The sequence below is a fragment of the Acartia tonsa genome, chromosome 5 (genome assembly GCF_053477335.1).
Source record: "Acartia tonsa isolate MP-2025a chromosome 5, ASM5347733v1, whole genome shotgun sequence".
In the NCBI taxonomy this organism is placed as follows: Eukaryota; Metazoa; Arthropoda; class Copepoda; order Calanoida; family Acartiidae; genus Acartia; species Acartia tonsa.
Window position 1 is genome coordinate 53,899,671 of NC_137264.1, and position 18,576 is coordinate 53,918,246.

General features: G+C 32.7%; 1 protein-coding gene across 1 annotated transcript in view; it reads right to left on the reverse strand.

Moving 5' to 3' along the window:
* The window catches only part of LOC145320206 (uncharacterized), a 106,024-nt gene that overhangs the window by 25,063 nt on the left and 62,385 nt on the right, over positions 1-18,576 (reverse strand). Inside the window, exons 30-33 of the mRNA XM_080162645.1 lie at positions 16,963-17,073; positions 16,302-16,393; positions 13,581-13,639; positions 11,870-11,930 (exon numbers count right to left, since the gene is read on the reverse strand). Of these exons, the coding sequence (XP_080018771.1) occupies positions 11,870-11,930; positions 13,581-13,639; positions 16,302-16,393; positions 16,963-17,073 (323 nt within the window). The remainder of the gene's footprint in view (positions 1-11,869; positions 11,931-13,580; positions 13,640-16,301; positions 16,394-16,962; positions 17,074-18,576) is intronic.

The following is an 18,576-nucleotide window of genomic DNA, read 5'->3' on the forward strand; positions in this document are numbered from 1 at the left end:
GAGAATGAGTGTGTTACGCGGCATTCCTAACTATCTCCGCGCGGCGCGTGGCTTGTAAACGGACAAAAGAAACGCGCACTTTTCCTTTGATTAGTCCCACGTGAGGAGCTAAGTGAATAAAAATAATGTATTGCTTTAATATACATGTGCTCTGATGTGTGGAATATCTCAAATAAGCCTTCCTGCTTAGTTTGACATCATATGTGGTAAGAATTTATCTTTAATTCTTGAAATTAAGTGTAAAATGGTATGATTTTATGAAGAAATTTTAAAACATTAATTTTTCAATAAATAGACCATTTAACTGCTAAGTTTTGACATACGAATATTTTCCTTTATATTATTGATCATTTTATTCTAAAATTATCAATTTCTGATGCTATTTAATATGATTCGTGCCAATTTAAAGTTTTTTATAAATTTCATATTTTTCATTAAATTGAAATCACGCAACCTCGATGTTACAAAAATAATAACCATTAATTTTATGATATTGATTCTTATATTTTTGTTTTTAGACTCACTGTTTTCATGGTAATAAATACACATTTGTAAACTTCACATGTTGGTCATTCGGAGGGCTTGAGATTCAGATTTCGAGAACGGCTAGGATTGCGTTCCGAAAGAATGAAAACAAGACAGAACAGATGGAACTAAGAACATTCTGTGAAGTTTTGTGAATGTGTTGGTTGTGATACCTTACCACACATTACTATTATAGTCATAATCAGTACAGTTAACTTTAGTGACAATTATGGGTCCTAAAAAGAATAAAGGTGAACAATTGAGTAAGCGGCTGCGTCCAGCCGTTGATGCCCTAACCAGTGAGCTAAATAGAGTGATGAAGTTGGTCAGTGATACTTCAGAACTTAATGTTAGACATCTCACTAAGGAGTCAATCCTTGTCCACGACAAGTTCGAAACGTTCGACAGCATCATGGGCGGTTTTAGCAAGCTTGGTTTGAGAATCCAAGAGCTTGATGAGTTTAGTGACATTTATTCTGATATAGTTACTGTGCAAAAAGACTATAGTGCCTTGAAAGATGCTCTTGATGCTATAGAAGAGCTTAGTGACATTCAAAGTGTTGTTGATGTTGTTGGTGATAATTTGCCTAACCATCAGGCTGAACTTTATGATCGATGTTTGAAGATTGTGAAAGTTATTAAAGGGCCATATTTTCCCTTACCTGATGCAATTATAAACACTTTGTCTGCTTTGATGAAACGGCTGGCTGAGGTTAAGCTTGAACCTGTGAAGCCACCCACGACGACGGCGGGTGCCTCGACAGCATCGCCATTTGTGTCACCGTTTGGCACATCACAGTTCGCCGCCGGTTCTATGTTCACGCCAGGATATATGAATCGTGTCGACGAACGTCTTCTTCCATCTTTCGACGGCCTGGAAGCATCCTACATAAGTTTTAAAGACACTTTTAAAAAGCTTACTGTAGGACAAGACCCGTCGTATTTACAGTTATTGTTAAGCAGTGAAAAGGTCTGTAAAAATAAAGAGCTTAGACTCCAGTTAATTCAGATTCAATCGCATGAATCTCAGTGGGCCTACCTTGACGCGCGTTTCAAGTCTAAAACACGTCAGATGCTCTGCCTTTTCAACCAATGGGAGAAGAAGTCTCAACCGTCGGACTCCAACCAGATTGTGACAGTCTTAGCAGAGTTTGGTGGTGCAGTTAGCCAGCTAGAGCAGCTGACTAAAGATGATGAAGATGATGAAGTTACCACTAGCCAGTGGTTGACTGTGATACTTCTTGAGATGTTATCCAAGAAGTTGCCACGTGATTTTCAAGATAAGCTCAATTTATCATTGGGCTCGATGGATGTCCCAAACGTCCCAAAGCTGTTAAAAATTATTGAAGAACAGCGTGGCGCCATTTTAATGCGGTGTTCGACTGATATGGACACCCCCTCTAAGAAGAAAGGTAACCCTGCGACAGCCGCTACCGCCGTAGGTAAACCTGGTAAATCTAAGATGAAACAGTCATGTTTTGTTAGTGGCTGTAATGATATGCACTTACTTTACAAGTGCCCAAAATTTCATGACCTGTCAGTGTCAGACAGGAAGAGTATTGTGGAGAGTGCTGGATGCTGTTGGATTTGCTTGCAAAAAGGGCATAAATCTGTGGATTGCCCGAAGGCAGATGTAATAGGCGGCTGCAAAGTGGACAATTGTGGTCAGGCCCATAACAACCTCTTGCATGAGAGTGTTGATATGGCTGCCGCCGTCTATGAAGTACATACTTCCCCTGAGGCGAATCTAATGTTAATGTTACAACAATTAGACGTCGTTGACATTAATCGCCAGAAGGTCCCAGTGAAGGCCATGTGGGACACTGGTTTAACTACTTCAATGGTAACCCAGTCACTTGTTAATAAACTTCAGTTACCTTTTACTGGACGTTCAGCAAGAATTTCTCTAGCTGACGGTGAAGTTAAATGTTTCCCGACGGTCAAGCTATGTTTAGTTGATCGACACAAGAATTATCACATGTTAGAACCTGTGGTAGTGCCTCTCATTGGTCGTGAAGAGGCGATCTGCTCCATAAATCCTGTGGAGGCAGCTGTTTTGTTTGATATGAAACCTGAAGATTTTACTTTGGTTAATGGGCAGGTTGATTTGCTCGTAGGGCACCTGCACCCATCGATGTTTCCCTACTCTGAACGTTCAGTAGGAGAAACCATGCTTTACTCCAGCCTGTTTGGATCTGGATATTTTGCTGTTAGTGCTAATGGTTTAGCAAAGAGTAGGTATGTTGTCTGCTCAGATTTCGAGTTGGAAAGTGAAGCTATAGGGTTTTTAAAACCAGAAAGCTCAGATGTTCAGCCGCAGCCGACTGTTGGTGCTGCTTGTGATGCTATTATTGAACCTGTTGGTTCTGCTTGTAACGCTGCTGATGCACCTTTTGGTTCTGCTAGTGCTGCAGCCGTTGACAACCTGGCTACGGCGGGTGTTGCCGTGGTTATTACTGATAATGATGTTAGTTGTGCTGCAGTTATTCCTGATGATATTGGTAACGATACTGTAGTCGTTGATAACTTTGTTACGGCGGGTGTTGAGCCGCTGAATGATTCGGTTCCAGCCGGACAAGAGCCGACGGGAGTTTCGGTTCCGGCTGGACAAGAGCCGATCAGAGTTTTGGTTCCAGCTGGACAAGAGCCAACGGGAGTTTCGGTTCCAGCTGGGCAAGAGCCGATAAGAAATTCGGTCTCGGCCGGACAAGAGCCGACGGGAGTTTCGGTTCCGGCTGGACAAAAGCCAGTAGATGATTCTAAGTTTTATGACAGCCACACTTTTATTACGTGCCCTGGTGGTGTTATGAATCAAGAATCGACTTGGTTGCTGCCAAGCTGGCCGCCCGACGCAGGGTAAGAGGCCTGCCAACGGCGGGTGGAAATATGGTGGGTGTTGCCGCCAGAAAGTCATTGAAATTTTTCAAACCACACATATCTAATCTACAACATGAACTATTATGTGAAAATGATCTTTAAAGAAAAAAAAAAAATATATCACAAGTTATATATTAGGCTTGTGAAGGGAACCAAATGGGTTCTGTAAAGAATAAGTATTCATTATTCAACTAATTTTATTGTTCATACCTAAGCACAAAAATTCTACAAAACTGTTTAGACTTTTAAAGCAGATTTTAAAAAGATTTTGTTTCTTTAAGTATGATTTTGAAAAGCAAAAGTTTGTGTGTATTAAATACCAAATGATTTGCAGATTTTAAATTGAGAAAAATAGATTTTTTACAAATTATTTTTCTAGTTTTTTTTATGGTTCACGTTTACTTAAAAAATGTTATTTCTCAGATTCTCATATGAAATAATGCATTAAAGTAAAGAAAACAACATGTAATATTATTATGATAATGTTTAAAATATTCCTCATTATTATTTTAAAAGATTATCGCAAAAAATCAAGATATTTGTTTAAATTTGTAAGCAAATTAAAGATTTCTTTCATTCCGGAGGCAGAGATTCTTAACAATTCATGTACAAAAGTTTTCGTTCACTCCGGAAGCTGGGATTCCTATTAATCCACGCGTAAAGATTTTTTTTCATTCCGAGAGCAGAGATTCGTAGTAATATACGTACCTAGCGATTTCGGACAATTTTAAACCTTGAGAAAATACTTTAGCAATTATTTTCCTAGGTATATATATTTTTCGTTCATGTTTAAGCATTTATAATAATGAACACGATGTATGATATTATTAAAATATTGATTATTATTTTATATAAATATCACAGAATTAATTTAAGATAAACTATGCATATTTTAAATTAACTCTACCTTCATTTTTATCGCATATATTAAAATTGAAGCAGTATTTTTTAAAAGAAATGGGTAACATTTCTTAAGATTTTTAAGTAACGCAAAATTTGATACAATTTCGTTTAAATTTTCAAATCGATGCAAGATTTTTTCATTTGAAATGCAAACTTAAGTTTTTTATACGTTTACGCAAGTTCTTTCAATGATTTAAGTCTTTCCGGGACCAGGGATTTTTTTCGCGGAAAATTTCCTAGGTGCCTACGCAGATATAAACATTTTTATCCTTGTTGGATTGAAACTTGATATGATAAGAAATTAACAAAATGAGAGTTTTATATCATTTAAATATTTCTTTATGATTTATTACAATCACATAAATAATTTAATATTACATGCATATTAAAATTATTACTATTTACCTTTTAACCGATGTTCCTAAAGAAAAAATGCAGATTTTTTTCGCCTTGAATTAAGTAGATTCTTTGAGTTTCGAAGATTTAAGCTTAATAAGACCGCTCTACGGTGTATCTTAGCTCTGTTTCCTCGGACAGACATACCGCAGAACGGCAAAACTAAAGCATAAGATAATTTATTTAATTTCAATTGCTTTGATTAATGATTTTAAAAGTTTCTTTGAATTATTCATGATTCTTTTATTTTTGAATTGATTTAAACATCACTAATTATGTTTGTTCAGTTGATGTAGCCCTGCGCCAGAAATCCTGTTAGAAATTATGCAGTATCAAAAATTGTGATGGAAAGACATAACGTCCGACAGGATAGCTGGAACATGGCAATTATTATATTTGATGGATTTGTTAGTTTGTATCTTGAGGGATTCATTCTAACTGAGGCCCCAAATTGCCTTAATTATGACTGTTTGAATATGTATAAGTTGCTTTCTTCTTAAAACAGAGAGAAATTGCAAATTCAGCATTTAGAGAAGTTCTTTTCTTATATTGAGCTTTTGTTTTATTTGGTAATTTTAATTTGCATATTAATTGCATTTTTAATTTTACGCAAATTTGATTCACGAAGATTTAAAATTATGAAATTTTAATTTTCCGAAGTTTGATGATTTTTTACAGTCATATTTTATTTAGATTTAAGTATCTATTTTATAAAACATGTTTAGATTTAAGGATCTTACCTATCTTATCTGAGAAATGTTTAGATGTAAGCACGAGTATTTTTCCGCCGGAGAAAAATGCTAAATATTGAGAAGTTTTTTATGAAATTTTACTTTTCTTTTCTAGCAAAAAGATTTAGTAGAAAAAATGTCATTATTTAATCTTTCTTTCTTTTGATGAAAAAAGTTTGAGTTGATTATTTAATCATTGATGCGATTTTAATATAAAAATCATTTGCCTATTATTATGTAGATACCTAATCAAAGTTTAGGTACTATTGATTATTAATTCATGTATTCGCAATTACATGGTCTGTAATTCTAATTTTAATTGAGATTATGAGGCCATGATATAATGAGATGTGTGAGTGGTAAATGTGCATTTCATGAATGTTGAATGCTTTTCCCATTCCTTATTCCTATCCTTATGTGGTAGTGGACTCGGTTTGAGTTATTGTGGTATTCGCGAGTTACCATAATTAATTTTAGGCCTTATGGCCATAACATTTTAAACTCTTGTGGTTTATGTGTTGTGAGATTGTGATTTCGTGGACACTGTCTGCACGCATATTGCAAAGATGAGGTATTGTGTTCGATTCCCAGTGAATAGACGGGTGTGTTTCGGTATGTTTTTCTTGTATTCCCTGGCAAGTTCGAACCCATTAATCCCTGTTTCCTTACACCAAATTTCCTAGAGAATGAGTGTGTTACGCGGCATTCCTAACTATCTCCGCGCGGCGCGTGGCTTGTAAACGGACAAAAGAAACGCGCACTTTTCCTTTGATTAGTCCCACGTGAGGAGCTAAGTGAATAAAAATAATGTATTGCTTTAATATACATGTGCTCTGATGTGTGGAATATCTCAAATAAGCCTTCCTGCTTAGTTTGACATCATATGTGGTAAGAATTTATCTTTAATTCTTGAAATTAAGTGTAAAATGGTATGATTTTATGAAGAAATTTTAAAACATTAATTTTTCAATAAATAGACCATTTAACTGCTAAGTTTTGACATACGAATATTTTCCTTTATATTATTGATCATTTTATTCTAAAATTATCAATTTCTGATGCTATTTAATATGATTCGTGCCAATTTAAAGTTTTTTATAAATTTCATATTTTTCATTAAATTGAAATCACGCAACCTCGATGTTACAAAAATAATAACCATTAATTTTATGATATTGATTCTTATATTTTTGTTTTTAGACTCACTGTTTTCATGGTAATAAATACACATTTGTAAACTTCACATGTTGGTCATTCGGAGGGCTTGAGATTCAGATTTCGAGAACGGCTAGGATTGCGTTCCGAAAGAGTTAATGTTTGGTTGTCATACTGTTTCAGAGATTTGATTTTATGGATGTTGTCATCCTTGTTTGATAAAGTAGTGATATAATCCTTATACTAAAGTAACAGGATGTCTGTGTGTCTGTGTATCTGTGTATCTGTGTGTCTGTGTGTCTGTACTGAAGGATCTCGCTAACCGCTGAACCGATCGGGTTCTCCTTAACAGGGTAGCTTCTCATAGGTCCCGGGAAGGTTTAAAACTATTTTTTTGGGGGGGTGAGACACCCCCAACCCCCCCCCCCCTAAAAAAAAAAAAATGAAAAATCCCCCCCCCAATTTTTTTTTAAAATTTAAAATAAGAAATTGGGTTATTAAATTTGACTCTTTCCTCCTCAAGTGCCCCTAGAGGCCTCTAGGGGCGTAACAGCTAGTTAATATTGATTGTAATAAAATCAAACGTTTTGCAAAAGTCAAACTGTTGTAAATAAAACAAATTAATGTGTTATATTATGCTTAACTTTTTTTAAAAAAGAATTTAACCCTTACAGATCGGGGGGGGGGGTCATATTGACCCCCCCCCTCTATTTTTTCAATGTCATTTTTTTTGTAGGTAAGATAGAGAGTTGTGACTTCATGACTTTTTAAGTTTAGTAATTACACGTCGGCAAGAGTTGATTTTATTAGGATATCTGGTCTGTGTCGGTCGTGGTGTCCGGTCAAAGTCGGTTGGGTAGCACCAAAATTAAAAAAATTCTAAATAAATCTTAATTTCTACATTATGACTTTGTATATAAGGTAGAAACCTAAAAATTTTTTGGTGAATATCAATGACCTTATGAGAAAAGTGGTGTTATGACCGTTTGACCGCACCCTGACCGACTTTATGACCGTTTTTTGTCCGGCTTTTACTACAGACATATATAATGAATATCGTGGCTTCTATTACAGCTAGAGACCTATAAATTTTTTTGGTAAATCCTTGAGCAATAATAAACAGATAAAAATATTAATTGGCGCCGCCAACCGCCGTTTTACCGCCGTAACCGCCGAAAATGGCGGTTTCCGTTATTTTCCGTTTTTTGGCGATGATCAGAAAAAGTAATTTTTTTGTTATGAAAAATAAAAGTTCGTCCTAAAATTTGGTCATCCTAGCTGCAAAATTGACCGCATTACAGCTGTTTTAAAATTTAGCGGCTGGCCGCTAAAAAGCGGCTAAGGAGCGGCCTGACCGCTATGACTAGAAAAAGTAATTTTCTCTAAAAATACACATGAACCACCAGAAAAAAATTTTACGTCTGTATCTGTAACAGAAGCCGAGATCGAGGGGGGGGTCAATATGACCCCCCCCCCCCCCGATCTATTAAGGTGGGAATAGGGGCCCGATCTGTAAGGGTTAAAATAATAATTATAAATTTATGAAAAAATATAAAAAATGTACTTTATTTGAATGAAAACAATTCTGATTAAACAAATTTTAACTAGTTCATGGTAGAAATTTGGGATTAGGTCGGAAAGTAGAATTAGTGCTTTCCTTCAAAGCGCGAAACAAGCACAAACCCTCCCCCATTAAAAAAAAAAAAAACAACGGTGTTTTTTCTTTATGCCTAGCCCCTGTGGGGTGCTATAAATGCGGTATCCTTAACCTTCCGGGCTACCCAGTACCGTATATTACCTAACCTAACCTAAAATGAAACAAAATACATGGAAACCCCCTTCCACCTCCCTTATTGATAGCAAAGCTACTCTATAATTTACTTTGTCTGTCTGTCCGTCCGTCCGTCCGTCCGTCCGTCCGTCATTTAGTCAGTCCGTCCGTAACTCTATAGGGGCAACTATTTAAGATAGATAGCTGAAATTTTTATTGTAGATTTCTATTACATATGCCCATCTAATTTCTTATCTCCGCTACTTGTGGATGTTGTCATCATTGTTTTTTTTATTTATTGAAATATATTATGGGTAGTTTAATATAATAAGAATGTATTCTTGTGAATTATGTGTATAGAAACACAATTTTAATTAAATACTACATAAATAACATAACTTGCTCAAATACATTATATATTATACCCTTTTATTCAGTTACCTACAAACTTAATAGTTCTTGTTTTAATATAATAAGAATGTATTCTTGTGAATTAAGTCTATAGAAACACAATTTTAATTAAATACTACATAAATAACATAACTTGCTCAAATATATTATAAATTATATGCCCTTTTATTCAGTTACTTGCAAAGATAATAGTTCTTGTTTAAAATAATGAGAATGTATTCTTGTGAATTATGTCTATAGAAACACAATTTTAATTAAATACTACATAAATAACATAACTTGCTCAAATATATTATATATTATATGCCCTTTTATTCAGTTACTTGCAAAGATAATAGTTCTTGTTTTAATATAATGAGAATGTATTCTTGTGAATTATGTCTATAGAAACACAATTTTAATTAAATACTTCATAAATAACATAACTTGCTCAAATATATTATATATTATATGCCCTTTTATTCAGTTACTTGCAAACATGATAGTTCTTGTTTAAAATAATGAGAATGTATTCTTGTGAATTATGTCTATAGAAACATAATTTTAATTAAATACTTCATAAATAACATAACTTGCTCAAATATATTATATAATATACCCTTTTATTCAGTTACTTGCAAACATAATAGTTCTTGTTTTAATATAATGAGAATGTATTCTTGTGAATTATGTCTATAGAAACACAATTTTAATTAAATATTACATAAATAACATAACTTGCTCAAATACATTATATATTATACCCTTTTATTCAGTTACTTGCAAACATGATAGTTCTTGTTTTAATATAATGAGAATGTATTCTTGTGAATTATGTCTATAGAAACATAATTTTAATTAAATATTACATAAATAACATAACTTGCTCAAATATATTATATATTATACCCTTTTATTCAGTTACTTGCAAACATAATAGTTCTTGTTTTAATATAATGAGAATGTATTCTTGTGAATTATGTCTATAGAAACATAATTTTAATTAAATATTACATAAATAACATAACTTGCTCAAATATATTATATATTATATGCCCTTTTATTCAGTTACTTGCAAACATGATAGTTCTTGTTTAATATAATGAGAATGTATTCTTGTGAATTATGTCTATAGAAACACAATTTTAATTAAATATTACATAAATAACATAACTTGCTCAAATATATTATATATTATATGCCCTTTTATTCAGTTACTTGCAAACATAATAGTTCTTGTTTAATAAAATGAGAATGTATTCTTGTGAATTATGTCTATAGAAACACAATTTTAATTAAATACTACATAAATAACATAACTTGCTCAAATATATTATAAATTATACCCTTTTATTCAGTTACTTGCAAACATGATAGTTCTTGTTTAAAATAATGAGAATGTATTCTTGTGAATTATGTGTATAGAAACACAATTTTAATTAAATATTACACAAATAACATAACTTGCTCAAATATATACCCTTTTATTCAGTTACTTGCGGACATATTTTTTCTTGTTTTAATATAATGAGAATGTATTCTTGTGAATTATGTGTATAGAAACAAAATTTTAATTAAATACTACATAAATAACATAACTTGCTCAAATATATACCCTTTTATTCAGTTACTTGCGGACATATTTTTTCTTGTTTTAATATAATGAGAATGTATTCTTGTGAATTATGTCTATATAACACAATTTTAATACATAAATAACATAACTTGCTCAAATATATACCCTTTTATTCAGTTACTTGCGGACATATTTTTTCTTGTTTTAATATAATGAGAATGTATTCTTGTGAATTATGTGTATAGAAACAAAATTTTAATTAAATACTACATAAATAACATAACTTGCTCAAATATATACCCTTTTATTCAGTTACTTGCGGACATATTTTTTCTTGTTTTAATATAATGAGAATGTATTCTTGTGAATTATGTGTATAGAAACAAAATTTTAATTAAATACTACATAAATAACATAACTTGCTCAAATATATACCCTTTTATTCAGTTACTTGCGGACATATTTTTTCTTGTTTTAATATAATGAGAATGTATTCTTGTGAATTATGTCTATATAACACAATTTTAATACATAAATAACATAACTTGCTCAAATATATACCCTTTTATTCAGTTACTTGCGGACATATTTTTTCTTGTTTTAATATAATGAGAATGTATTCTTGTGAATTATGTGTATAGAAACAAAATTTTAATTAAATACTACATAAATAACATAACTTGCTCAAATATATACCCTTTTATTCAGTTACTTGCGGACATATTTTTTCTTGTTTTAATATAATGAGAATGTATTCTTGTGAATTATGTCTATAGAAACACAATTTTAATTAAATACTACATAAATAACATCATTTATAACTTTTGTTTTTCACAAATACATTGCCCAAAGTTCAATTATGTGTGGGCTTAAAACTATAAGTACCTTTATCAAATCTTAGATGGTTGATAAAAAAATAGCAGTTTCCAAACAAATAATTTGAATCTACATTTGAGGGTAATTTTATTTATCATTAAAAGGGGTATATATAATTATATACAATGTTTTATAGTCCATTGTCTTATCCCTCATAATTGCTGATCTATTTACAAAAGGCATAAGCCTAATTAAATAAGATGATAATTAAAATTTGCATAAATTAAGAACAATGTTAATTAACTGAAAACAAACATCTCTGTGTACTTTTAATTAATATGTTACCTTCATTGAATTTATAATTATTTATAATCTATCTATCTATCTATCTATCTATCTATCTATCTATCTATCTATCTATCTATCTATCTATCTATCTATCTATCTATCTATCTATATATCTATATATCTATCTATCTATCTATCTATCTGTCTATCCATCTATCTATCTATCTATCTATCTATCTATATATCTATCTATCTATCTATCTATCTGTCTATCTGTCTATCTATATATCTATCTATCTATCTATCTATCTATCTATCTATCTGTCTATCTATCTATCTATCTATCTATCTATCTATCTATCTATCTATCTATCTATCTATCTATCTATCTATCTATCTATCTATCTATCTATCTATCTATCTATCTATCTATCTATCTACCTGTTCAATGTTATGAAACAGCTCCTGTGCTACGTCATCTGTTTCCAGTGAATCAGAAACCCTAAAATTAATTTTAAATCAATTAAAAAACTAATGTTTTCAAAATAGTTAGTCTGGAATTTTTAATTTTGATTTTTGGCACCACCTTACACCCAAATCGAGAGGGGTGTTATACAGACAACAAGAGGAGTGTTATCTTATCTTTCAGGGGGGTAGATACACCGCTTAGATGTCCATCATCTAAATAATCAAAACACTCATCGGTCAAAAAAGCGCCTTTTCAGCGCAATTTTTTACACCTTTTTTTTAAACGGGGGGGGGGGGTGACCCTTTTGCCTTATAAAAACCCCTTGGCTGACCCATACCGGCCCTCATCTAGAGGCAAGGGTCGAAGCAACTAGTTAACTTATATAGAGTATTAAGTTTTTTTTAATACGTTGTCGAAAAAATGGCTATGACTTACATTATTACGACGCAACGATATTTTAATCCCCTTTTGATGTTGACTACACAATTCTTTTTTGAACACAAGAAGTAACAAGGATGACAACATCCATAAGTAGCGAAGTTCAAAGAGCAGTTTCATAAAAAAACATTAAACTAAAAAATCACGAAACCTTGTAAGATTAATAATGAGAAAATCTAGGAATCGATCTAGCACCTTAACCAATAAGTAAATCTTCATGAAACTTTGTGGAGATATGTAAATTGTGAACTTATTTAATCCCTAAATATATCAGACGTCTATTCTAAATAGAAGTAAAGAAAATCATGAAAACATTAAAATCTAGGAATCGAACTAGCACCCCAACCATTCAACGAATCTCAATAAAACTTCATAAAAGTATGCAGAATATTAAAGTATTCAATCCCTGAAAATTTCAGCCGTTTATCTTGAATAGTTGTTGAAAAATGTAGGAATCGATCTAGCACCCATAATGAAACTTATTGAAAATATGAAGAATGTTAACATTTTTAATCTCTAAAAATTTCAGCCTTCTATCTTTTATAGGAGCCGAGAAAATCATGTTTCCCCATTTCTGTCTCAGACGGACGGACGGACATTTCGAATTATAGAGTAGCTTCGATACTAAAAATGTTAATCTGTTAAAAAGAAAACAAAGTATATAAATAAATTGAATATGTGTTTGTGTGTGTGTGTGTGTGTACCTATGAGTATGTAAGTGTGTGTGTGTGTGTATGTGAATGTGTGTGTGTGTGTGGGTGTGTGCGTGTTTGTTTTATTATTTCTCCACATGTAACCTAAAGTAAAATCATCTATATCCTTAACTATTTGCCAAGGGTTTGTAAAGCCATCAAGGGGTAGAAAATTTGGAATTCCCAATTTTAATTTATAGGGGTGTATTGACATCCCATTACCCCCCCCCCCTTACCCAATGCACGCCACTGATGCAGACCCTGTGTATATGTAGTACATTGAAAGTCAGCTTAAATTTAGTTCTCTGGTGTCATCTCATGAATATAATTCCACCAATGTAAGCAAATTACACATACTATTCATTCCCAGGGCTCAGCACCCTGTTGCCGCACTTTATTCATTTTATGTCTCAGAAAGAAACAAAAAATATTCATTCCTCTCCATGGTAGTGATTAAGAACAATACTTTTTCCCCCATAGTGATACCAACTGAATGACGGACGGACAGACAAAGTAAATTATATGGTAGCTTCGCTACAAAAGTGGAGCTTACCTTGAACCAGAACTGGAGCTGGATTCACTGATCCTGGTTCGGGGAAACTTCACAGCAAACTAAAATCATTTATTTATATTTATCATTCTTGTCTGGCCGTCTCTCTGTCTGAAAAAATACTTTTTATTTAGTTCTCCTGTCCTTCTGTCTGTAATACTGTATTCTATTTAGTTCTCCTGTCCTTCTGTCTGTAATACTACTTTATATTCAGTTCTCCTGTCCTTCTGTCTGTAATACTACTTTCTATTCAGTTCTCCTGTCCTTCTGTCTGTAATACTGTATTCTATTTAGTTCTCCTGTCCTTCTGTCTGTAAAACTACTTTCTATTCAGTTCTCCAGTCCTTCTGTCTGTAATACTGTATTCTATTTAGTTCTCCTGTCCTTCTGTCTGTAAAACTACTTTCTATTCAGTTCTCCAGTCCTTCTGTCTGTAATACTGTATTCTATTTAGTTCTCCTGTCCTTCTGTCTGTAATACTACTTTCTATTTAGTTCTCCAGTCCTTCTGTCTGTAATACTACTTTCTATTCAGTTCTCCTGTTCTTCTGTCTGTAATACTGTATTATATTTAGTTCTCTTGTCCTTCTGTCTGTAAAACTACTTTCTATTCAGTTCTCCTGTCCTTCTGTCTGTAATACTGTATTCTATTTAGTTCTCCTGTCCTTCTGTCTGTAATGCTGTATTCTATTTAGTTCTCCTGTCCTTCTGTCTGTAATACTACTTTCTATTCAGTTCTCCTGTCCTTCTGTCTGTAATACTACTTTCTATTTAGTTCTCCTGTACTTCTGTCTGTAATACTACTTTCTATTTAGTTCTCCTTTCCTTCTGTATGTAATACTGTATTCTATTTAGTTCTCCTGTCCTTCGGTCTGTAATACTGTATTCTATTTAGTTCTCCTGTCCTTCTGTCTGTAATACTACTTTCTATTCAGTTCTCCTTTCCTTCTGTCTGTAATACTGTATTCTATTCAGTTCTCTTGTCCTTCTGTCTGTAATACTACTTTCTATTCAGTTCTCCTTTCCTTCTGTCTGTAATACTGTATTCTATTCAGTTCTCTTGTCCTTCTGTCTGTAATACTACTTTCTATTTAGTTCTCCTGTCCTTCTGTCTGTAATACTGTATTCTATTAAGTTCTCCTGTCCTTCTGTCTGTAATACTGTATTCTATTCAGTTCTCCTGTCCTTCTGTCTGTAATACTACTTTATATTTAGTTCTCTTGTCCTTCAGTCTGTAATACTACTTTCTATTTAGTTCTCCTGTCCTTCTGTCTGTAATACTGTATTCTATTTAGTTCTCTTGTCCTTCTGTCTGTAATACTACTTTATATTCAGTTCTCCTGTCCTTCTGTCTGTAATACTACTTTATATTCAGTTCTCCTGTCCTTCTGTCTGTAATACTACTTTCTATTCAGTTCTCCTGTCCTTCTGTCTGTAATACTACTTTCTATTTAGTTCTCCTGTACTTCTGTCTGTAATACTACTTTCTATTCAGTTCTCCTGTCCTTCTGTCTGTAATACTGTATTCTATTTAGTTCTCTTGTCCTTCTGTCTGTAATACTGTATTCTATTAAGTTCTCTTGTCCTTCTGTCTGTAATACTACTTTATATTTAGTTCTCCTGTACTTCTGTCTGTAATACTACTTTATATTCAGTTCTCCTGTCCTTCTGTCTGTAATACTGTATTCTATTTAGTTCTCCTGTCCTTCTGTCTGTAATACTACTTTATATTCAGTTCTCCTGTCCTTCTGTCTGTAATACTGTATTCTATTAAGTTCTCTTGTCCTTCTGTCTGTAATACTACTTTATATTTAGTTCTCCTGTACTTCTGTCTGTAATACTACTTTATATTCAGTTCTCCTGTCCTTCTGTCTGTAATACTGTATTCTATTTAGTTCTCTTGTCCTTCTGTCTGTAATACTGTATTCTATTAAGTTCTCTTGTCCTTCTGTCTGTAGTACTACTTTATATTCAGTTCTCCTGTACTTCTGTCTGTAATACTACTTTATATTCAGTTCTCCTGTCCTTCTGTCTGTAATACTGTATTCTATTTAGTTCTCTTGTCCTTCTGTCTGTAATACTGTATTCTATTTAGATCTCCTGTCCTTCTGTCTGTAATACTGTATTCTATTTAGTTCTCCTGTCCTTCTGTCTGTAATACTACTTTATATTCAGTTCTCCTGTCCTTCTGTCTGTAATACTGTATTCTATTAAGTTCTCTTGTCCTTCTGTCTGTAATACTACTTTATATTTAGTTCTCCTGTACTTCTGTCTGTAATACTACTTTATATTCAGTTCTCCTGTCCTTCTGTCTGTAATACTGTATTCTATTTAGTTCTCTTGTCCTTCTGTCTGTAATACTGTATTCTATTAAGTTCTCTTGTCCTTCTGTCTGTAGTACTGTTTTCAGAAAGAAAAAGATTAGAAGTAAATTACACTAAATATGAACAGATCAATAATTTTTTAATAATTCTTTACAATTCTTAAAAATGTTATCTTATCTAAATGTTATCTTATCTTATTTAAACACTTAAAATTTCAGGTTTTTTTTGGAATTTTGGTTGGTTAGTTCTAAATTGGTAGTGTTTAAACCTTTTAAAGAATAGTCTACAGGCTATGCATAAAAATTTATTGCTTTGTCTTATCCCCTAGGATCTCTGTTAAAATCCGTCTATAAACACATACCAAAGGTATAAAGTAGCTGTCCTATTAAAGAAATACTTACAAGTTTGTTGAAAGAGTTGATCGAGGTTATGGGGGTGGCGGAGCCACTTTTTGTATCTGTTATCTTCTTTGCTTCCTTCAATTCTTTCACATCTAAATAATCACGTTAAAGAATAGATGAAATCCTTATAATAAAGTAACAGGATGTCTATCTGTTTGTATGTTTGTACCGAAGGATCTCGTTAACCGCTGAACCGATCGGGTTCTCCTTAACAGGGTAGCTTCCCATAGGTACCACCACCCTCCCAAGAGAAATCATAACAAAATTAATTTTTTTTAAAGATTCCCGAATTGCGTGCAATTTGAAAGTAACATAGACAATTTTTTTTTCTCAAATTATATTTTTGAAATAAAAAAAAACATTTAAAGTGCCACTAAAGGCATCTAGGGGCGTAGCCGCTAGTTTAAATGCAAGGGCGAAGCAAGTACACTTCAAAAAAGTGTCAATTCACAATTAGTATTGGACACACTGAAAGCAGGGAGAGGAAATTGCACTGTAAATTACACTGGTAATCAAAGTTTTATAACCAAATTATCTTATTCGTTGGCTAAAAAACTATCGGTACTTTTTTTAAAATTTTCATCAAAACTATTCAACCATGTGAAGTTTATCAATTGATCGGCCATTGTCTTATTCATAAAGATACATATAAAAACTTCACCTGTAGGTTTAGTGTCCACCTTCTTGGACATATCTTGTTCAGTATCAAATACTTGGTCAGGAGCTGAGGGCTTTTCTTCAACTTTGGAAATCTCTTCGAGAGTAGCATTTTCTATAAAAAAAATTGCCTAAAAAAAGCCTACCGGGTTTCGTCATATTTTCACAATCATACATTTTTAGCGCAGCAATAACAAATACTGCTTTATTTAGTTTAATCTTTACAAGGGGTAATTTTGTTTATGATAAATAGGGGGTGTACATCAATAAGGCTATTGACCTATCCTTACATATTCTAAGCTTTGTCTATTTTTTTTTATTCATTATACTATATTGCTTTATAACCCCTAACAAATTTTTTATTGCATTATAACATTTCGAAACCCTGTAAAAACTGTTGACATTCTATACATATGTTAATTTCTATGAATAATTTCGGTCACCGGACCAAGTGTCTCAAAAATCTCTATGTAACGCCATAAAAATGAGGGATTATCCATCTCTTTTTTAGGGGTTTTCTTTTCCCACTTCCCCTCTCATCTTCCTCACTTTTATGACGTGACATGGCTGATTTTTGAGACATTTTGTCGTTTTACTAATTTCGACCACAGGCCTCGAGGAATTCTTGAAGTGATGGGGGTTGAATTAGACCCCCCCCCCCTGGTTAGTTTTGACAAGAAAAAGTATTACTCTCCCAAAAATAGTTTTAAACCTTTTCAGGATTTATGAGAAGCTACACTGTAAAGGACAATCATTTTAGTACAAACAGACATACAAAGATCCTGTTACTTTTATATAAGGAATGTAATTGTAATAGCTTTCATGATATTGACGAAAAGACACCATTTTTTGACAGGGAAGGGGTGGGGGTATTGTGTCCTATTTAACGTTTAGAAGGGTATTGCCAGAGTGAGAGGGAACTGTTTATTACACTAGTCCCCAAAGTTTTATAATTAGCTTAACAACTGCGGAGACTATAATGAATTTTAATCGGTCCGTTCATTAAGTAGAGTGCTCAAACGTTTCAACCACTAATTTTAATCTACAGAAGAGGTAATCATCATTGGGTATGTACATAAATTTATCGGTCATTGTCTTATCCCTTTAGATCCAGGCTAGTGCTCTTCTTAAAAAGTTTGAAATACAAATATAAATTCAAGTATAGGCTCTGGGCCTGCATATGATATTTGAGTATTAAAGTTTTAATACAAGTGGTTACAATATTATTAGAAGCAAACCATTTCTTTAATTTACTTTGAAATTTGAATACCTATTTTACTTAATTAATTGATAAATTTTAGTTGCTATTTTTACGTTTAGTTCTATAATGAACCGCAGGCACGGTCTAACAAAACTGGTATTAATTTATGATTTTTATTTTAATATTCATGAGAAATTGTCTATAATACGATGTAATACATGATTTTTCAGTATATCTCAAAAAAAGTCTTTATATATCTTTATCATACTATTTTTAAATTATATTTAGTTTTATGGTAGGTGGATAAAGTAACTCCAAAATAAGCCACGTGACGTCAAAAAAATGAGGGATTGTCCATCTCTTTTTTAGGGGTTTTCTTTCCCACTTCTCCTCTCATCTCCCTCATTTTTATGACGT